At 41.7% G+C, this 23572-nt stretch overlaps 1 protein-coding gene across 4 annotated transcripts in view; it reads left to right on the top strand.

Annotated features, from left to right (window-relative positions):
• pde4d (phosphodiesterase 4D, cAMP-specific) overlaps nt 1-23572 on the top strand; it is a 133997-nt gene that overhangs the window by 64926 nt on the left and 45499 nt on the right. The window contains exon 1 of one of the 4 annotated variants that reach the window (XM_084024442.1): nt 21574-22365. The exons of the other annotated variants lie outside the window; for them this stretch is intronic. Within the exon in view, the coding sequence (XP_083880568.1) occupies nt 22277-22365 (89 nt within the window). The 5' untranslated portion in view covers nt 21574-22276. Of the gene's footprint in view, nt 1-21573; nt 22366-23572 lie in introns of those variants that run through there. 4 annotated transcript variants of the gene reach the window in all.

Here is a 23572-nt window from a genome sequence, read left to right as displayed (position 1 = left end):
AAGTTATTGCCATCAGCTTTTATTATGCAGTGTGTGGAGTGAGTTCTCCTAATTTCAAACGTTGAAAGTGGTTGGCATTGGGGGATTGGGGGCAATTACGTGGATTTGACAGAGCCAAGCTGGTTCCCCTTGTTTTCAGTCTTTATGCTAAGTAGCTAGTAAGCTAACAGACTGCTCACTGTAGCATCATATTTAGAGTACAGATAAGAGTGGGGTGGATCTTCTCATCTAAGTGTGTGAGAAAAGCAAAGCCCTTCTTTTTCAAGGGCCCCCTGCAGTAATGGCTTATCTTTCACGTTGTGTTTTATATTCTCTCTTCCCCCCCTTTTCTAACGACCTGACAGCAGCCACATATTCATGTGTTGACCTACATAATTAATTGTCATTGATACTTACTTGTAAAAAGGATGATGTTCTTATTCTTTTTTTTCTTCATTAACATTGTGATGTCAATGTTTTCACAATAAGCTAAAGTTTTTTAGTAAAAAAAAACAACAACAAAAAAACAGCACATGCTTTCCATCCTGAACATAGAGTGTATAGTATTTTTACATTGTCACAGGTGTAGAGAGAGGTGAGGCTGAGTGAGTCACACATCATGAACTCTGGATGACCTGGTCTGGCAGAAAATCTCAGCGCTGCTAATTTAAGGAAGCTGTCAGAGGACGTTGTTGCTTCTGGACTGCTCATTGATTTCCAAGAAAAGGTGCTTCCATGCACGAGCTTCTGTTGCAGATTTATACCGTTTTTTCGCCTTTTGTTGGACGGATGAAAATATAGAGGCTGTCTGGAAATAGGGGAGAGAGAGAGAAAGGGGTATGACATCCATCCACGACTACAATTAGACCGGGGACATTACAATTACGTGACATACGTACCATACGGCTACCGAGGCATCCCCACTCGCCTCTTTAAACTAAAGCTAACCTGGATATGAACCCTCTGTGGCCGGCAGCGTTGAATGTGTTGTGTGTGTCCAAGCAAACCCCCTCTGCTTTCTTATCACTTGTGGAGAGATGACATTTCTGTATTGCTGTGTGCCTTCACTCTCCGTGGCATGATGTTTGATTGCTAGTCTTGTCAACAGTATGTAAGCCAGGGTGCATCCCTCTAAATGTCAGCGCTCACTCAGGCTCTTTGGTGGTGTTAGTTCAGGTGTTAGTTATTTTGGATATTGCTTAGTTTGTTTCCTGAGCTGCTTGAAGGATTTCCTGATAATTGGGTTTAACTATGCTCAAATTTCCAACTCGGCAGCAGCTAGGTTAGCACAGAGGAAAAGGACTACTAGACTTCAACCTTGCTGTTTTGTAATATTGATAGCTAGCTGGGAATAAGGAGCCAATTTTAGAATCTAATATAGCTTGATATTTGACTAAGGAAGAAATGGCTATCGTGCCAAAAGCTTCTCTTAATTACTTGTGGTGTGCGTTTGATTAAGGTGCTGCAATGCCCTGTCTTCTCTGGTGTTGATGTCTGTGATGTGGGCATTTGTGTGTCGGTGCGTATACGTACGTGCACTTGCCTGCATGTTGCAGTGGGGGGTAAAATTGATTTGTGAGCCAGAACTGCTTAATCTTCTTTTAAAATATGTATTCAACAGAAAGCTTATCTCAAAAGCCAGAGAGGAGGAGGAGGAGGAGGAGGAGGAGGGTGGAAAAAAGGAGAGGAGGAAAGAAATTAAAGTGGGATCTGTGTCTTCTGCGTCATTGTCCTGATTCTGCATTGACTTCTTTGTTTAGACTTGACTCCGCTTCGCTGAATGAAGCATGGGCATCCAGCGAATGGTAATCTGTGTTTTTGGAGGCGAGCCAACCAAATAGCAATTCCCAACACTGTACTGTAAGGCAGCTGTTTTTTGTTGCACTGTTAGAGAAGGGTGTACTGTATATTGAAGCACAATCCCTTGAATAAAACTGATCGATGGATTTTTTTAAAAAGCAGGACTTGTGTGTGAATGTGTGAATATAGCAAAGTGAAAGAGGTGCATTGCTGTTGGTCTTCAAGATGTTGATTACAGTAATCTTATCTTTGACTCTCAACAGTAATGTAACATACAGATGTTGTAATGATGTCACACTGTATAAGAATCCATATTAAGCCGTTCAGATTCTGCTGGATAATGTTGGGTTGTTAACTCCACTAAACAAAGGTGTTAAAGTATTTTGGGGTCTTGTACTGGTGTGAGGGCGTAAGATTGATGGGCCGATTGTGGCTGTGTCAGCAGTAATGTGGGCGTTACTGGGCTATTGTGGTGAACAATTTACCAGTTGATCTACAGCATGTCCCAAGCCTAAATTATGGACGGGAGCTTTGGGATGTGACTGAAACGAATGAGGATGTAGATTCAATGAGCCGAAATTAGCTTCCTTCACTTAGTGGTTGGGCTCGGCCTGGATAGGGTTTGTCTTTTTCTGCTTCTTTGGGATGCAACTGGTGATATGAGGTCTATTAGATGGCTGTTAGAGCAGACTTTCTCACAGTAAACATGATTTCAGAAATACTGATATTAGTCCTGGTACTCCATCGTAAATAGAGACCTCACATACGCATGCCACTTATCTTTATTCAGGGCTGAGGCAGCAAGCGATGGAAGATTCACCATGAATCAGATGGGTTGATCTTAGCATGCATCAGCAAAGTGAACTGCATGGATCATTTTCTTAAGTTGCTGACCAGTGTGTTTTGGTATGATGCAGCAAAAAATAATTTTAGCTCAAGCCGTGTAATGTAAGGAAAGTGGTGCAGAAATTCTGACATTTCCTGATTTTCTCATCACAGTGATATAAAAAACGAAATCATAAGTAATGGAGTGTATTTCAAATTGTACATTTGAATATCATTAGAGATGACGGAAATTAGCATTTTCTAGGGACCTTATTTATAATGTTGGCATTCACAGATTGATGCCACATGAGGAGAGGAGGCCTACATTATTCATGGAGATGGAAAAGGCTGGAACAAGCTGTGAGCGTAATCACATGATGATGATGATGATGATGATGATGATGATATTATTATTGTGACAGCTTGTCAATTGACGTCACAAAGCAAACAACAGTATAACAACACATGGAACTATACTGTGAAATATTCAAGTAATTTATAAACATAATGGAAGTGACTGCTACTGTATAGTGACAGGCACAGAATATCCCCAGCATGCTGTCTGTGAGGCCGATGCACCCGGCCCAACTCATGTTTTCTGTTTAAAGAATGAGCTGGGTCATTCGCGATAATGAATCCCTTCGCCAACGCACAAGTCTGAGACATACTGTAGATGCCACCGTGCTTAGACACGCCACAGGGACCTTGCTGGCCGTACTCCCAATGTTATTCATCTTGTTTGTGTTACTTACATTTAAGGAGTGAACCCATGCAATGAAGGGGGATGTAAAATGAGTAATAAAAGAATCGTTATATCTCTCTCGACTCTACTGTGCTGTAAGCCTCCCTCAATATTTATTTTTGTCCTTAGCTCAAAACTCCTGCGCCATAGGGATGGGAGGATATAGGATCTTATCGGGGATCGCAATAAAAACACACAAGAAGTTGAGCGTGGAGAATTTCCATTATTGGTATAATTATAAATATCGTCACGAGTGGTTTGAAAAAGCTGTCTAGCTCACTATCATGGTCGAGAAGAGGAAAAAAGAGCATGATTTAAAAAATACAGGATACCAAAATTGGGATGGAAGTTGTTGTCCCAAGCAGGGGAGTTCAGGGTTTATAATTTGATCATCTTATTTGAGATTATTTTATTAGTTTTCACAAAAAATGTGTCTGTGACGCAATACATGTAAGAAAATGTGATAGCAGTATGTTTAAGTGCCATTTAAGAGTTTTAAGAAGATTTGGATGATTATCGGGATTATATCGTGTATTACACCTATTTTTCTCAGGATAAATTGTCTTATGCATAATCATCACCATATTTAAGTGAAATGTTATTTGTGGGGTTAGCTTGTTCCTCCGGAGTTTCTCCTCTTTAAAGAGCAGTGTCAGAAAGTAACACGTTACCGTAAATACGTTGCTTTTGACGTTAATCGTAAATTAAAAATGACCTTTTCTAATTGAAAAATGCAATTACAAGTGCTGCAATTTAAATGGCCTCATTACTCATTACGTTGGCTATGTCTTGAATGAAAATATAAATGGACATCTGCAGATTCCTGCGGACAATTGCAGCCCCTAATGATCTAACGTCCCCCGACCTTATGGTGGTGCAATGTATCAATCTGTCAGCATTAACATTAGTCCACAGTTAGGAGAATGTGAGCCTCCTTGGATGGAAATATGGACATTATTTTCCCTCCAAGATGTGAAAGAAAACAATATCCTGGTTTGCTGTAGTCTATGTCCAGGTCTGCAAATTTGATCTATATCAGAGACTAGCGATTAGGGCTGGGTGTCACCACTGATTTCCCAAATCGATTTGATTCTGATTCACAAGGTACGGATTTGATTTAATCTCCGATTCGATTTGATTTGATTCTGTTAGGGATATTTCAAGGCTTTGCTTTTGTCCAGCTCTTCTCTGTCTTCAGTTTTTGAATCTGAAATGCAACCACACATCTGCCTTTAGACTTGGTGGTGCCTTCAGTGGAGCAGCTCCCGCCATGTTTTGGTTCACTTCTACTAGTCTCTCATGTGGCCAGATCTCGTTGCACGAAGAACAAAAGGCTGGCCACGCAAAACTAACTGCCGGACTTCACACATCCACGGGAAAAGACATATAAGATCGATCCTGGGATTTTATTAATCGATATCGGAACATTCATATGAAGATCGATTTTAATCAGAAAATGTATTATTTGAACCCAGCCCTACCAGCAATCCAAATCTTCAGAAGTACCTAGTACAACAACAAGCATCAACAAAGCTAATCGCTAAAGACCCTAGTGCTAGTGCCTAATGCAAGAATGTGTGTGTACAGTCTATAAGCCAGGCAGAGCTGAACCAACTGATTGGTCGAAGATATGCAACCTGTGTCAACAATCGAATCAGTTGCTATCAGACAGCTGATAGGCAAAATACCTGTGACAAATGGAGGCTTCAATAGAGGCCTATTAAAACATGTCTATTCTTTTATTATTCCACCACTTTTCATCATAAAATGGGTACAATAATAGAGAATGATAGAGAAGTAGACACAGCAGTAGTCACAATATTCCTTCCTTCCTTCAATGAAGGACAGAAAAAAGCAACCCAACACAGGAAATTGAGGTGTCTTCAGTGCACCTGAAGACACCTCACCTATTCAAACTGCATTGATTTAATATAATCCAATGACTGTCTCAAGAAATTAAAACAAAAGGTGAAGGCCGTTTGTTGCAAGTAATTTAGACTTTCAGACTAGTTAAATTAGGTTCAATAGATAAATTCAGTAGGTTCAATTCTGGATGTGAATATGAGACATCATCAATTCTGATGGCCTCTACCTTTACACGATTTACATTTTTGCACCTTATTCAATATCTTTCCAACTAATATTGCATCAAGTGAAAGAATGAGTAAGAGCTCGGTGAATGAATTGCAAAAAGAGCAGTGATTAGCAGTTAATTTAAGGTATTCATGATTATTATTATTATTATTATTGTCACTATTATTATTATTATTAGTCCTGGGGGCTCCACTTCAACTGTACACCTGTGTGTTGAAAAAATCACACACATTTTACTACTTACTGGGTGTGCTGACATGTTTTTGCAGGCAAACCTAAACGGTTGCAATCGTGCGTCTGTATCTGATCGTGTACATGTTTGTCCATGTATGCATGAGTGTACATGTCTGGCAATACCTGCATTTGTTTGTAAGCATGCAGTGTGCCCCTCTTTCCGCATTTGTCAGTGTGCATGTCTATGTTTGTTTGCTTTTATGCGTACAAGCCTGTGGCGTGCTACAGTAGGAGAAGGTGGAGGCATCAGAAAATGCCTGCTGGTGCTGGGAAAGCAGCTATTGGTGGGTTCCCAATTGTAGACAGAGTCATGGGGAATAAGCTGCTACGATTAGGTAGAGCTCCGGTCTGGTATCTTTGTTTGCTGTGGAGCTTAAGTTCTTAAGCGAGCACTGCTTCGAGGTGAGGCTTCAGACTCGCATTCCTTTCCCTTCCTGCCTTTTTTTTTTTTCCTTTACGTCATCCACCCCCTCCATCATATTTTCCATTTTTATTCCTCCGATGCCTCATAGAAAGGAGAACGAGGAGACACGATAAGAGGGTTCTAATCCAGCAAGCAAAGTCAGAAAACAAAGATGATGTTTTTCTTCACTTTGTGGTAGAGCGGGGTGCGGCACGAGAACTCTTTGCGTCACTGCTGTCTTTGGTGCATTCAGTGTGGAATTACCCATAAAACACAAGTGTGTTTACTAGAGAGAGGGTGCTTGTACATACACCCTCAGTCCCTGTTGATTTCTCACTCTCTCATTATGCATCCACTAGCACACAATCACACCGCACACACACACACACACACACACACGCACGCACGCACGCACACACACACACACACACACACACACACACACACACACACACACACACATGCAAATCTCCTGGACACAAATCCGTCATGAGAAGAGCAAAATGCAGATACGGCACCACTATGCGCATGTCTATGCACAGAAAATATACACATGGACAAAGCCAAAAAACTTCTCTCTCTCTCTCTCTCTCACACACACACACACACTCTCACACACACACACACACACACTTACAGACACTCTCTCACATGCACGCGCAATCTCCTATCCCGGACTTGTGATTAAAAGCCATCATTATCTTGCTATGGCCGTAATGAGAAGCACACACCTGTTCTCCACAGCTGTTCCCGATCACAAGCTGTCGTCATTCACTCTAGGACCAGACGCTTTAGAGGTGATGACTATGTGATGCCATAAATCACCAGCCGAGAATCTAGTCACCACGGAAACAGGCCTCATTAGAATCAGCTCATCGAAGAGAGTCGTCCGTTGGCCCGGCACTCAAAGTTCTGGAGCAGAATGGGCTTTAGTCACCATAGCTTTCTGCGTAGCTTTTCGGGCCCCGAATACATGCAGGAGGCGTTAACTGTAGCATGAGCTCATCATGTGAGCAATACAATACAAAAGGCCCTGTAATGCCCGGCTGAACGAGTCATGGAGCTTTTGGAGAGGTCCCATTTGGACTTAAGCAAGGTGGATATTAGAGAACCAAACATTGTCCTCATTCTTTTAATGTAGTCGAGCATGCACATTAATTCATAAGACGTTTACACAAAGAGGTTGGCTTGTAATAATGGATTGGTTCTCGTATGTGCTATTTTCCATTTTATTTTTATAGTAAGAGTCACCGCTGACGGTTTGTGCATAGATCTCCACCAGTGTCTTCAATTAAAAGGCTTTTTGCCCCTTGAACAAGACGACTCAACCACACTCCTGAATAATGAAAGACAGAGTAGACTAATGTGGTTACGAAAGAGTTGATGTTCACATCTTCCTTTTTTGAGTCACTTTTGCACTAGAGTCGTGCAGGAACTGTCTAGACTGTGATTAAATGTAGTTATTTAAGAACAAAGCACTATAAAACATATTTGGTTCTACACTGAAAGCTGAGTAATAAGTCACTAAGCCAGTGTTAGTCTGTGTTAATCATATCAACAGCAAAAATCATTATTGATAGCAAAGCCCTGGGTATATATCTTATGAGAATGCGTAAATCCCCCCTTTAAAATGTGTGACTCTTCCTTCCCTTCCTTCAATAGTGACATAGTGTGTTGAGGAGTAGTTGAGGATAAATTTATGAAAGGAAATTTAGGATAACGGCCAAATGTGGTTGCTCCTGGCTGCAAGCCAATTGAGCAAGGGAGTCATTTTCCATATGCCTCTCTACCTTTGTGTCTGCTTTCTTACTGAGGCACAGCTTATTTTGTGCCCGGCTTCCCTTCTCGGTCTTAATCACTGATTGATCTCTCTCAACACAACAACAACACACTCAGACAGCCTGTCAACCTGAGTGACCAAGAGAAAAGAGAGAAAGAAAGATGCAAGGAAAGCAGACAGGCAGGGCAGGCGGTTGGACACGGAGTTGATGAATGAGAAGTGAGAGGTAAAGTGGATTAGGGGTTGGCTTATGTTTGACCTTGATACCAATATTGGGTTTTATATCACATAATTTAGAGCCTTTTGCAGCCGACATAATCCAAAATATGCATGCACATCTTGGCAACGCCATCCAGACCAATTAGCAAGCTGAATTAAAACAGTTACCTGCATCAAAATGGTTGGTTGTTGCATGTTAGTGCGTCAGAATCGATATTCCAACTGCGGACTAAGGTTCTCCAGAATGCCGACAGGATCACGGCCGTTCCAGAGCGACGGGTGTTAACCGGGGATTTTCAGCTGGATGGGTGCAGTCATTTACGAAAATGCCTGGCAAAGATAATAAACCCTCATGAGAATGTATTTTAAATTGAGGCTTTTACGGGGGCATTTAAATGTCTGTCACTAGGCACAGGACGATATGCAAATGTCATGTCACGGTTATCTTGGCCAAAATAATTTCAGGATATTATACCTGATCATTTTCAAAATATGCTTTAAACTCTTAAAAATTGCACTAAAACAAACTGGAATCACAAATAAATATGTGTATTGTATCACAGATAGGACAAGTCTTCTTTTAGTAAAAAAAAACAAAGAACCTTAATTATAAATCATAAGGTCTCCCTGCATAAATAAATGATAAATACATGTTGAAAAATGGGAACATTGTGTGATTATTTTTTTAATTACATGATACTTCCTGTATTTTTTAAATAAGGCTCTATTGTTAACTTCTCCAATATGATAGTGAACTAGACAGCTTTTTCAAGTCGCTTGTGATGACATTGATGATTATTCTGATCCTGACAATTCACCACGATTCACTTATTGTTGTTGCTTGTTGATAAAACCTTCCCAACCCTACGAGCAACCTAACTTTACTGTAAGCTACCTCGTCACAGACCTGCTGAGTTATTGCTGATTTCTAGCATTTCAATATTATTGATTTATTGTTGAAATTCTGTCTTGGAAGCATCTAGTGACTTGTATGCTCGTAATTTCTCACTGTCGTAGCATTACACGCTAGGTTTCAACACCAAATTCATACTGGGCCACTTGCTAATGTATTTTACACACTCACTAATGACACATAGATGTTGAAAGTCAATTTACAATCTTTGGGGTTTAATGTCCTTCCATAGCTTGAGAAGCTTTTGCACTTACTTAAGTGCACACTTACATACGTCATCATTGTTTACCAACTGTAAAGGGTCTATAACTAGATGTATAGGCAATTAGGATAAAAACATCCATGGCTACTTTCATATCATATCGTATATATTGTGATATAATACATTTGGTATGTCTCTTGACACACATCAAAGGATGCAATGCTCTGCAAACGTGACATTTTGTGTTACATTTCAATGGAACAACTTTATTGGTGAAGGGATTTTGATACAGAGTTTGGTTTTCTTCTTGTCAGCACTGTTTCGAAGCAGGTCCATGTTTGGCTCCAGGTATCTGTTTGATCAGCAGTTTCATAAGATTCAGTATTGACTTGCAATGACATTCAAGCGTTATCAGAATTTGGAAGAGTAGCGACGGGGACTGGTAGAGTGAGATATCCTTTATCCTCCGCATTCTTAGCATTCAAAGTGATCTGGGAGTTGTAGTCCTACCAGCACATCCTGGGTATGATTGTATGATGTGCTCCAAAGGAATTGCCCCGGGATGGATCCATGGGCCACTTCAGTTCTGTGGTGATATTTGCTTTTTGCACATCTGATGTAATCTGATTGCCACTGTGGTCACATTCATCCCTGTTAGGCTAGGCTCAATCTCATTTTGACATCATCTGTGAAATCAGTTGAGTTTACAGGCATTTTTCCGCCAAGGAGGAGGTGTCTGCATTTAGATAACAAAGGGTCAAGGGTGTGGTGAGAGGAGAGCTGAAAATGGGAGGCTTGACTCAGATCAATAGGCTTGCACAGCGATGGAGAGACAGTGAGATAAAGAGAGAGCAGTTTTCTCACCACTGCAGTATATTGATATACACCCACAGCCTTTCTCATTACTCTGTGTGTGTGTGTGTGTGTGTGTGTGTGTGTGTGTGTGTGTGTGTGTGTGTGTGTGTGTGTGTGTGTGTGTGTGTGTCCACTAAGCATCGCAGGGAGAAGGGGTTTCAGGAGTCATATACAATGTGCCCCGATGCTTGTTTAAGCACAAATTACATCTCACCGCAGTCAATAGATTGTCCTGATAACTTCTGTCTCTTTCTGTCTTCCCCCTTCTCTCATCCCTCCCTCTATCTCCCTCCATCTCTTTTCTCTTTCTAGGTAAGTGATAAAACAAGCCCAGATCTGATTTATCTGATACGAGATGGCGCGAAAGGTAACGTGATCATTGTTGATGTTTCTGTACGTGTATTTGAATAGTATTTATGGTGGTCAAAAACCTGAAAACTCTACCCCAGTTATTTTATTAAAACATCACTTGACTTGACTACCTCTCTCACAACTGTAAGCAGTGATCATGTAGACACGATAGTGTTAAATAATAATAAGTACACAACCAGCGCCATAATACAATCTCATATCATTTGTATCACGGTTAGATTGCCAGTCGGTGTAATGGGCCTGTCATGAGCAGTATGCGCCTGCACGGCTTTCACCTAATGGCGGTGTTGTGTTTTGCTCCTAATCTGTTTATCTAATCAGATGCTGAGGTTAGGGGGTCTATCTCATTAACTTGCAGAATATTGATTTCCTGTGTTTAGTGCAAAGTGCTCTGCAGCAGCCTCCTTCGACATTCCCAGGTGGGAGGAATGCAGGTTGCTCTCCCCTCGTAGCTCATCAATCGATCCCGCCTCAGCTCAGAGTTGTTGTGCAGTATGTGTGTGTGTGTGGGGGGGTGCGTGCCTGCAGTCATGCCTTGCTGTAAAAATAGCTACCAAAGCAGATTGATTGCTTGAGAGACATGTTTTATGTTTAGAGTCCGCTTGAGATCAAGACAGAGCCGGAAGGTTTGGCTATTAGCATCATCTTAGCACTCTTCTTCCAGATAGACTATAAAAATGTCAAATGATCTATGATCTATGCTCTGATGCATTTCTGATGTAAAAAAGTCATAAATACGTTGCGCCGCTGTGGCTCTGACACGTTGTGCAATCAATAGCCTTCCACAAATTCTAGAAAGAGAAAGCCTCACATACAATTTTGTATTTATTTTTTATTTTTTTACAAATGCCTCAGTTTTTTTCATGTGCGTTCATTAACAGGCGCGTATATCAGTATGTTGATGGCGAGCTTGATATTTTATTTCTTTGTTGATACTGAAATTTGCAACTATTTAAATAATCAATGCAAGGTTTAAGTTAGTCCCTCTAGCCATCTATCTCTGAGCGAAACATCTCCAATCTCACCATTCAGAATCACTGGTTTGCAGAGGCGTAAACATTTTTTTTTCTTATGCTGGTATTGACACCAAAAGAAAATGGAAGCAAGGCTATTTAGTTTTTTTAACCTCAATACTCAGTTCTCAATTTCTCTGGCTCAGGGCCTCTAAAACGTTTATGGATCAAAATTGATTGTACATGTTGCATTTCTGCTCTTGTGCTGCCAGGCTATTGGCTAGATTATGATAAATGTGTGGGAGTGGCTTCTCTCGTATGGAGCACGAATGTGAATGTGTGCCGTTTGCTGCATTGAGGGCGGTGCGTGTGTGTGTGTTTGTGTGTGTGCGAATGTGTGTGAGGGCAATGCGTCATTCTGCGACTTGCAGAAGCCCAGGAGCTCCCCTTCGGTAGCTCCCATGCTGCCTCTATCTATTATGTAACGCCGCTGTTCTTACACTGTTCCAATTTCTATCTCACATTCATTCTCTCCTCATCCCTCTCCAGTTTTTTTTGTTTTTGTGTGTATCTATGATGCAGAGTATACCAATATTTGGAGTTGGCTTTTTGGGGTGGGATTTGGAGGAATCTTTTGTGCTGACGTGGAGAAATGTGTGCCACAATGCAGCAGACGGCAACTTGTAGAGAGGCGTCCAATCGGTATTCTGTTTGGTCTCTCGTTTTCATTTTTGTCTCTGCTTTACTGTCTCTCTCTTCCTTTCTGCCTTCCTTGTAACTGTATTCTCTCTGCCTGTGTATCCGGGCCTCCATCCCCACCCACTCATTCTCTGCAGCATACCCTCCCATGCTACAGCTGAACTCACAGTTGGAGGGAAAAAAAAGATTTTTTTTTTTATGAGTAATCCCTTTATACCAGTCACTTTTAAGAGAATTCAGTTATGCACCAGGGAGTTATTACCTCTCTTATAAAGAAACATAGACAGGGAAAGTGGTTTTGAAGGGGAGGTACGGGGGAGAGAATGAATTTAAATCTGTATTATTTAGGAAACGTGGGCAGCACGGTGGTGCAGTGGTTAGCGCCGCCACCTCGCAGCCTGGGGTTGGATCCCCGGTCTCGACAGAGCCTTTTTCTGTGAAGGTGGCGTGTTCTCCCTGTGTTCATGTGGTTGTCCACTGGGGGCTCCAGGTGTCCTCCCACCTCCAAAGAATATATCCCCAACAGGCGCTGTGAATGGGGGTGTGTGTCAGTAAGGTCACCTGCCGTAAAATTGATGCCAAATCAAATATGTGGGTCATTAAATCAGAGTATCGGATCGGTCGAGGCCTGGGTTAATGATTAGATGGAAATAGACGATGACTGTGGCGACCCCAACAATTTATTATTTTATTTTATAGATACATGTACAGTCATTCACAGCTATATTTAAGCCTTATTTCCTCTGATTTGAATGAAAGTATGGCTGGATTGCATCTGCCTGATCAATTCTTCCCTTTCACACAATGGCTGGCTGGATGAGATGTCTGCAACAGACCAGGCTTTGACAACAGATGTCCAACTGAACATAACGGTGCCACGGGAAGCAGCTGTTTTACAGTCAGTGGGTGCAGGTGTCAGCATGGCATACCCATTACCTTTGTGGACAGCGCTAATGATAGCAGAAGCATGATACTTTGTTGATCTCTGCGGGGAAGTTCACTGTGCGTTTGCACTCTTCACAGTAGAAGCCACTGTGGAAGGTCACACACAGAATAGCGCACTTGCAGACAATGTTGTAGTCAAGACGACCTGAACTGAGACCAAGTCGCGGGTGAAACCAGAGCAAATCGAGACAGAGACAAGGCCAGGACTTCGAGGGGTTGAGACCAAGAACAAGACCAGACAAGTGCAAGTCCCGCTCTGATTGACACGACTCGTGATAAAACGTGGGACATGGTACTCCTCAAACTCATCTGAAAGATTCTCGTTCCCATAACAACACACACAGAACACGTTCATGTTTTTTGGAGTGTGAAGGGAGGCGGAAGGGGTGAAATTTGTGAAATTATTGGTGGTATTTAAAGCAGTAACTTTAACATAAAAAAAAAAAATCAAAAGTCAAATTCAACTGAGTGTAAAGGAACAAAAATCTTGATTTTTTTTTTTAACCAACGCTGCAGTGCAGTTTTGTTCTCATGTACAGTTAAGACAGCATCTCTCACAGGCATAAAATGATCAGGTTTTGAGAGAGTGGGCAAAGCACTTAATTATAGTTCCGAGCACATACAGTAAAATCAGGAAGCTTTATATAACATATCCGAGGGTGGAATATTCCTCAGCGGTCTACTCGGGGGGCTGAATACCTGCTAGTGAGGAGAGGTGCTTTTTGTTCATTGCTCTTCCCCGCTGTGTCAGTCTCCCCAGAGGTCAAATTTCTGTGACTGTTTTCAGCAAATTTGATCCACCAGATGGTTTCCAGGAAAGCAGTAGGTTTCCCTTTTGATCTCATGTTATAAAAATTTTGAGTTGCCGGTTAATGTCTCTGCACTCGCCTGCTTGTTGGAGCATGCGAGTACATCAAACACACACAGATGGTACAGGAAGGCCGATCTATAGGCTTGTGCACACATGCAAGTTCACATTTGCAAAAATCGAAAGGCACACAGGCAAGTCAGCTCGCTTAAAGGCCGTCTTCTCCGGACATCCGTTTGTGTGTGAGATTCACTTTGTTGTGATCCTTTCCTCGTTTCGTCAACAAACCCTTGACAATGATAAAAAGAAACAGTTGCTTCTTAGACAGGGAGCAGAGAGCGTGTGAGACTGAATGAGCTGCTTTCGGTTCAGCGGAGGATGTTGTAATTGATAATGCAGCTAACCTTAACCTGCGCCAGCCTCACAGATTTCACACAAATGTAACAAGCCTTACACGGATCGCTTCCCACAACACACACACTTTTACACAATCTTTCCGCGTCTCAAAACTCAGTTTTCCCTCCGATCTCATCCGCAGTTGTACAACGCGGCATCTTATAAAACATTTACTCGACCGTCTCCGCTTTATGCTTCTCTTCTCCCTTCAGGTATTTATTGGACAACTCATCTCTCTGTCTGAGTGATGGGGAGTTGTACAGTAACAAATATAAGATGTTCTCTCTGGTTCTTCTACTATTCCATTCATCTTCTTAGTGGTCTCTAACATGCAACCACCACCCTCCTGCCTGGGGTTTCTAGTGGGCCAGCAGGTTTCAAATCTGCTTTGTAACAATTTGTGGTTTTAAACCACTCCAGCAATAATGAGCCATTGGTTAACAGTCCTGCTTAGACTTATTTAGGCTTTTCATCGTTTCCTAATTTTTTCCAATCCATTATATATATTATATAATATATATAATATATATTTTTTTTCTGGAAAAAGGAAAACAACTGTGCAGTGAATACTTTAAAATGGGAACCAGCATCCATCGATGGTGTAATCACACATGTCATTTACTAACTAAAATGTTTTTGATTCAAAGTGGCTCTTTAAAATGCACAGTTAAAATAAAAAACAATTATTCAGTATGTTTGTGGGAAACAAGACATTTAAACAAATGTAGTATTTAGAAAGAAGACTTTATTCGTCTCAATGCTGTCAATATATAAATGCTGGGAACTTACGTCTGTCCCGCTGGTTGAGAATTTATTCAAAATGATCTAAGCTCCAAAATGTGACACTTTAATATCAGTTTTGCTGAACGGCATTGAAATCATGTAATTCATTTCTTCGGGTTAGGGGAGGCCATTTTCCCACTTCAGTTGCACCATGATTCAGAATGTCATTCGTTTGGTAGAATTTTAAATAAATCTTTTAATAAGGCTTTTTAAATGGCAATCCATTTGGATGAGGACAAGCTGTTTAGGCTACCCACATGCAGTATTCTGATAATGCATCTCAACATTAGCGGAAGCTGAATATAACTATAACAGTGTTATAGAAGCTTGTCATTCATGCACATTTATGTTGCTCACTTTATCCTCTATTTATTCTCCAGTTTTTTACTTTAGTAAAACTCTAGTATTTGTGGTCCATGTTTTTGATGTATCTGCCATCACATTTTGATGAATATTACATTTCTTTAAACAGCTGCTTATCCCCTTTAACACTCTACTCTATGAGGCTTTGTAACCTAGCAGATTACATTTTTTAATTGTGTTTCTACTAGTTTTGTAATTTTCCATTCACTGTCATAATATGCACCTAAAATATGAGCCCAATATATACGTATTCGGAAGGGCGTGTGCTGTTTTTTGTGACAGGGTTCGGTGGTTTCCGCCAAAGTTTGCAGACATAATGTCACAGACTGAGCCATTTCTAGAGTAAGATAATTTTACAGGCTGCACGCCTCCTCCTAACCTGTAATTACTTTAACAGTTTAATTTCACACACGTCCCCCACAACGCTCTGTCCTACATTCTGCGCCCTCCTCATAACTCATTTCATGGAATTTAAGGCAGTTAGCGGAAAACACAAGAGAGAGAAAAGCTTCGCAATGGATATCCATAACACAATTTTCCTTCCAAATAGTCATTCACATCTCTTTTAGGTCGAACTCAAACGCTTGAATTAATATTTCCTTCCTTTTGTTCTCCTCTTTTCTTCCTTGTAGTTGGTCCAGAGACAAATAACAACTGGATGGTACATCATTTGTTATTGACACATGCTCCCCTTGTAATTGCTTTGGTAATCCTTCAAAATAAAATCCAATTCTGAACAAATGCCTCCTAATGGCATTTCTCTCAGCCACCATACTGTGTTTTGCGCTAATTAACAAATGTTACCAATCTAACATACTAAACCGATAGGGGAACAGGGTTAATGCATGTTAGCATTGCCATTGCGAGCATGGTAGCATGCTATTATCTGCTTTGAATTTGTTCCTCTGCACTAAACTGGTTATAGATACAAAAGTCAATGAGAGTGTGGGTGCTTCATGCAGATTGGTGCCAATACTAAATAAATTAAATGCACTTCTTAACAACAAACCACGCTCAACAGGATCTAAGTTAAATTATTATTCACTCATTGAACCTACAGTAATTAACATATCAGCAAGGGTCATCATTGGGTCATATCATCCCCCAGAGATGTCACTAATCACACCCAGATAGACACTCAGTCCATTTAGTGCTTTAGTGATTAAGGCTCTGGCTAGTCAGCCAGTGCAGGGGGAGCCAGTCGAGCACCTCGGCTGCAACAGTGACACAACGTTGGTGCAATGCAGGAAAAGTCTATTTTTGGAGGGGTTGAGCAACAGAGCTGACACCATGGCTGCGAATGGTTGGTGTGGAGAGTATTGAATGGGAGGGATACAGATATTTAGGGGATAAAACCATAGATCTAGACACAACAGGGTTACAGAGAGAAAATGTACCTTTTCCAACACATCCGTGAATCATATGTATATTTTCTATGTCGTCATCAAATTATATTTGAAAAATAATAGTTAATTAGTTACATTCAAATTTTGATTAATTCATATTTTATTACTTTGTTTAGGTCTAGGTTTGTTTTTGATACTATTGGCCACACAAAATTAAGACGACAACAATTTCAGTTTCCCAGTTTTTGGATGCTTTAGGAGGATTTCCGTCTGTTTGTAAGACAACTTTTCACAGTTTACCTCCTACTCTTAGTTAGCTACATCTCACATTAAGCATTAAGTGCTGCCACCTTTGAGCGTTGTCACTATGGCAACAGTGCAGAGTGGTGATTGGTAGAGACATAAATTAACCCTTGGATTTCAACATGGACACAAAACAGCCAACTGACTGGTGACTGATGAAATTTTATAACTCCCTAGCGGGCTCCCATATTCCAAAATGCACTTGCACCCTGAGGTGAGCGGGTGAGCTTCATTTAAACACCCTGTACAAAGCAGCATCTAATTATCCAATTATCTCTCTGATGGCAGCATATAAAAAGCACAATGTTGGGAATTAACGAGCACTTGATAATTATTGTGAGTTTTAGACTGCACATGTGTATTCATGCATGCGATCCTTTGAGGAAGAGGAGGCAGGTCAGTGTGGACCCTGGGTGAGACCCCAGAGTGCATTTGTTTCCAGAGTAGATTAGTTACCAAGACTGCCTCGCTGCATAGAATCTTCACGTGCTTCAAAGATTTCAGGGAGCATTGCTCTCTAATAATCTGGTAATAAAAATCGAAAAATAATAGTATCCCAAAAGTTGTTAAAATAAAAGTATTTATTCAACCGTTCATTTAACTCTTTTCAGAAAACTTAAAGAAAAGGGTGACATGTTTCCAAGAATGTGGACCTCTTACATTGTTTGTTAGTTCACAACAAAGAATCTGTCATTTGTGGCGCCTCCATGTTTATGATGTCATGTGGCAAATACCAAAACCGGCAATAAACCCTGCAGCTCTGCGACTCTTAATGGGTGCTTTATTGAAAGCATGTGCATTGGAAATGTCAGTCCGACGTGTAAATGTGAATTACTCTAAGACAAATGTTGTCTGCTAATTAGAGTGACAGATAAACAATATGTATAATTGTATTGGTGTGAATATGACTAATGATTAAGATGTCTTACGTTTGACAGCCAGTTTCTGTGGCTTCTCTACACTCTTCTCACATGTTCAGACACGCCTTTGCAGTTTGTGACATCATGGGGAAATACCAGCGCCAGCAATAAATTCCTTCATATCCTACTCATGTTTACAACTAGCAGGCTGACTGAAGTTCTGAACTGTTGATTTCAGTATTGGCACTTTGAAATAGTAAGAGATGTTTTCTCTGCAATAATAGGATAATGAAGGTAGCAGAGGGAAAAACAGTTGATTAGTGACTTTCACGGACAATTAATATTTCTGTGCACTCCCATCTGTATCTGCTCAGCAGTCAAAATAGATAATAAACAGTGTTTTTTCACCAGATACTGGGAAGCGATCTAAGAACACATCCTCTCTTCTCATTTTGTCGTTAGGCATTGATTTCTGGGATTCACCAATGCTTTCTTAGTTTTGCTCCTCTCTTAGTTAAGCAAACAATTTTACAAGTGGTCGAGAACAAAACACCATATTTTCACAGTCCAAAATGTATGTTTCTAATGCATGGAAACACAAACTTATTGCATCTTATGGTCTATATGGGGTTGACTTTCTCTTAAGAGAAAATTAAGACACATTTAAGAGACTGGCCCTTTCTATTTTTAGAGTAATTCCACTTAATAGAATACATATAGCCCAGTTTTCATCCTCTTAAAAGTAAAAAGAACTAAGATGATAAAAGTACTGCTCATCAATGACTACAGCTACTGCTTTGTTGTAATCCTGCACACTTTTCTCATAAATGAAGTCCCTTCCTTCTGTCTTTTGGTCCGCCTTCAACTCAGAAGGTCCAAAAAACCTACTCCACTTGACAAGTGAGCAGTTTTTGGGGCACTTAAACATTCTTCACATTCTACAAATGGCCCTTGAAGCCTCTATGTCCCCATTAGATGTGGGAATCTAATTACAAATATCTGATTTGAAGGAGGAATGAGTTAACCTTTGCTCAAATGCCACTCCATAACCATCTGTGAATGGCAAGGAGGAGGACCGGGCCGAGGGCATTTCCACAGCGACACGCAGAGTGATGGACAGCCGGTCTTCCAAACATGCACCAGGGCCCACTTTTCTCCCAGTCCTATTTGAATGTAATTATGGTACTTAGCTGTCCATGCATGGCTTGATTTTCCTTTGAACATGTTAAATGGCAACTATGGCACGGAAATATAAAAACTCCATTATGTGATTAAGCATTAATATGCAACAGAGTTCATGTATTGATTTTTCGTGTTACAAAGCTCTCCGTACATTGCTTTTCAGGTTTTATGACGTGGGTAGATGCATTATGTCTGTGGCCGTGGCCCTGGCAGGCCGTGCTGTTGGACCAGCTCTTTGATTTCACTGTAGAGGTTGTTCAGCACTGTGTTTGTTGGACATCGATCTACAGATAAATGAAGAAAAGTACTTTGCTAAATGTCAGTACATGTGAAATCGATACGTACTTGTTCCGTCGCGTAATCCGGCCTCTTTCCCCCTGATGCCCGGTTACAGAGAGCCATGTCGGACAACTAATGTAATAAAAAAGGCCCGCTGATTCAAAATATGATGTGATATTTTGTAGATGGACAAAAATACACTGTTCTGCTTACAAGCAGGGTTACAATGTCCTTTATGGCTGTAATATGTCGCCGTGTTAGCTCTCTGTCAGGCACATCTCATCGTTTCAAGGTTCTATGTCCCTGCAGCATGGCTACATTTGATCTTTAATTTACTCCTCATCAAGCTTACCTTGTTTTGGCGCTTCTGCACTTTCACCCTGCATCTTCTCTCCTCCTTGTCCCACGGTAAGAAATTTGATGAAAAGATGCTAGCATATGCTAGTACATCCACATCAACGCTCTTCCCCACCTTTCTCTTCATCTGTGTTTCTGTTCCTCGCTCCCGCCCCCTCTCCTGCTTTCTATATTTATTTGATTCTGCCTTTACACGCTTCGTTTTTTTGCCTCTCCTACAGTGTCTCGCTGAGGTTGCAGGATGAGTCGTGACAGTGTTAGTGCGAGTAGAGCAAGGGCCAGCAGCCCCAAAGCGGTGACTAGGATTATGTAATACCATATATGCTTGCACATATGCACAGGGGCATGTTCTATTATGAGAATGCTGGCCCCAGTTTCGATTTGAAATGATATGATGGTTTGTTAAGACTAAATCTGGGAGGCAGATGGAAAGTGGATTTTTTTTTTTCCGTATTTGTAATATATAACAGGTGCTTCAGTCTAGCCGCTGTATTGCTTTACCTTTAAAGTCCCTTAAATTGAAAATTTTAAACTGTTAACCCTGCCAACACCCCCCCCCCCCCCCCCCCACACACACACACACACACAAAAAAAAACATGAGTTTCTGTCTTCGTTTCCCCCTAAGCAGAGATTCCTCCACATTCAGCTTCACTCCACCCTATTCATGAGTGGCTGTTGTGGCTGAAGGTGCAGGCTTACAGAGGCTGTGAGGTGGTTTGACTTTTGGCAGCTGTTGAGAGGCTGCTGACGTGTGTGTTGGGCAGGATGTGTGTAAGAAGCAGTGCTGGATCCTGTTTTTCAGACCACAGCAACTGGAGCTTTGCCACAGCTATGGTTTTAATGCAAAACACACACACACACACACACACACACACATAGACACAACTTTGGTGCGCTAACCCCAACCTCGACTCATAACTCCCTCGCCAAAACCGCTCGCACACAAATGTGCGAATTGATATGGGCACACGAAATCACACACTCACATGCACACAAACCCGTTGCACCGTCGGAGGGACATGCCCACTAAAATGACATTGACGTGATTAATTGCAGATTTGCTTTGATTTGTCTCATTATCTTCAGAACAGATATGATATAATTGACGGTTTGGGGGCCTGCTGGTGTAAGAACAGGGGAATGCATTATACTGCAGGAAGACATCCTGTGTAACAAGTTTCTTGAAACAAACATGCCTTGAGAGGCTCCCTGCATGCTTTCACAGTATATGTCACGTGCGGAGGGGAAATAAGATGACATTTGTGGTGCGGTTTGAAATTTCATGGTTCGCTGGCCTTCACTCAGACACGAGAGACAGACAGAGGGTGTGCTTAGCGTAGCAAAAACAAACTGACAGAGCAACAGCAGTTGCTTGCGTTGTCGTGACGAAGGAGGGGTAGAAACAAACATTACTAATGAAAAGAAAAGGAGAGATGGATGATGGAATTAAGTGGGAGGAAAGCAGGGGAATTACGTCTGTCAACACGTTGGCCATATTACTTAATGGAGCAGAGGCATTCCGTGTGAATACGTGCACTCCTGTGTGCATGTACAATGTACATGTGCAGACGTGTTCCTCTGAATGAAGTGGAGCAGCATGTGGTAAGAGGATCAATAGGTTTAGCTGACTGGATACTGAGAAGCAGGCACACCTCTTCCACAGGGTCAGGACATCCCACTTACTGGAGGGAGGGAGGGTGAGAGAGGAAAGCAAGAGCGAAACGGAGAGAGAGAAGAGGAGATACCAAAGAGGCACTTCACTGTTGTTGTTTTGTTTTTTTCTCTCTCTCTTTCTCTCTCTCTCTCTCTCTCCCCCCATTTCCTCACTTCCTTTCCTGGGAGGTTTTGAAAGGGCAGAACAGAGAGGGAGACACAAAGTGAGAGAGACAAAAGGGGGGAAAGCTGAGAGGATGAAAGCGATTGTGAGTGCGTGAGTGACTCTGTGTGTAACATGCTCTGTCATGCTGGTGTGACTACCGCTGCCTCTTCAGCTGGCGTCGTGGACTGTCAGGGAAAAGAAATGTTTTCCGGAGGAATGAGTCCCTGAACCCGGCTCACCATGTGGATGTGGGACAGTAATTTCCAAACCTTTGCCGGAAGAATCCCACGGAAAAAAGAGCAGCGGACCGCAGTGCTTAGCTGGTCCTGCTGGGTGGCCGCCCGTGTGCTCGCGCCGCTGAGACTTTCTCGCTGAAAGACTAAAGTTCACACCGGGCTCGAGTCTGCCCCCACTTCATGTTTCTTTTTTATTGTCACATTTATTGGGAATGTTATTGCTCTTCTGGAACTCCATGGATTTTATGGCGCGATGTAGTTTGACTTTTAAGATTGCCTTGTTGGAAGTAAACTGGTGCTTTTAACAGTAATGCACTAGGAAAAAAAGACAGTGAGCTTGGAAGTTCAGAAAGGGGGATTTTTACCTGAAGACTGGTCTGAATGGGAGCATCACAGCGGCGGACTGCAGTATGGAACACTACACTTTGTGCTGTGGCATGTGGATACTGTGGGGCAGCATCTGTAGATAGCTAGATAGACAGAGGGGCTCACGGGGTGAAAGGTTAACAGCCCTGACACGTCTTTGGTATGAAGCCTGGACAATGTCCAGGTGTTCCCACTGACAGGACCATGATGCACCTCAGCCATTATCCGTTCAGAAGGCACTCCTGGATATGGTGAGTACTGGGAGCAGCCATGGCTTAAAAGATACATGTGTTTACCTTGTGCTTGTGTTTTTCCACTGTTTGGTGGGTTTACTGCTTCTTTACAGTTTACACAAAGGAGTATGTGCGTTTGTGGGCAAGTGTGTTGTTCTTGTGGTATGCTGAGCGCTCCCTTAAGGCTAGCCTAGCCCGGCTTAGTGTACTTTTCCCAGCTCGGCTCACATGTACTCAGGGAAATTTGTTGTTAAATGGACCAGACATTTCCTGTCATTTTCTGCCATACTAAAGGCTTGAGTTGATCGAGTCGAGGCCCATTCAGTAATAGCAAGCACACAGAGGTATCGTAACGCTGAGATGGAGACTGCTTTTCAATAATGAAACTAGCTGGGGAAAAAAAAAACATCTTGAAATGAGTGCTGTGTTGTTGGGTTTCTCTGCTGTCTTGTTTTGATTAGTCATAGCTGAGTATCTTATGGGAATACTTGTCTCACAGCTACGTTATGAACTGGGAGGGACCCAGAGGGGTCAGTGATGTCATCATAGTGGGCTGTTAGGATATGAACAATACTCTTATTTCCTACAGCGTTTTTCCAGTGGTATGTGTTTTTCATGCTATTAAAGCCATTCAAAAAAATGATTGACTGGGCATATACATTGGTGTCTCTCAGATTTGAAACAGTTTTTTTCTGTTGCGATGAATCTCCTGTGTGGTGTGACAGTACACATGCACACAAATGCTAGACTTGCTACTCTTAACCACATTTTTCTATTCTTTTCAGCAGCCTCTTGAGTATTCTTTGTTTCAAAGCTTAGCAGCTCAACATGATCAGCCTTTTTCTCTGCTGTTTTTCTCCTGTTCACTGGCCGCTCATGTGTGTAAAGGCAGGAGGATGTGGAAAGATGAGCTCTATATCGGATGTCTATGCAGTCTACAGTATGTGGCACAAGCTTTACTCCTCAATAGTGGCCATTGATTCAACAGATCCAGCTGCTCATGTTGCAGAGGGAGAAATGTTGCCTAATGATCCAATTTAATAGGTTTTAGTGTTCAATTCAACATCACATAAAAAAGTTGCATGGCGTTTTGACTTAAATAAATAGAGGACCATGTTGTGACTGTAGAGAAGTGGGGCGGAGAAGTAAATGGACGCACACACACAAACGCACACACACACACACACACACACAAGAGGGCTGGCCCTTCAACCAGGAAGCAATG

Source organism: Eutrigla gurnardus, assembly GCF_963514095.1.
Source record: "Eutrigla gurnardus genome assembly, chromosome: 13".
Taxonomy (NCBI): domain Eukaryota; kingdom Metazoa; phylum Chordata; class Actinopteri; order Perciformes; family Triglidae; genus Eutrigla; species Eutrigla gurnardus.
This window is presented reverse-complemented; position numbering and strand designations above follow the sequence as displayed.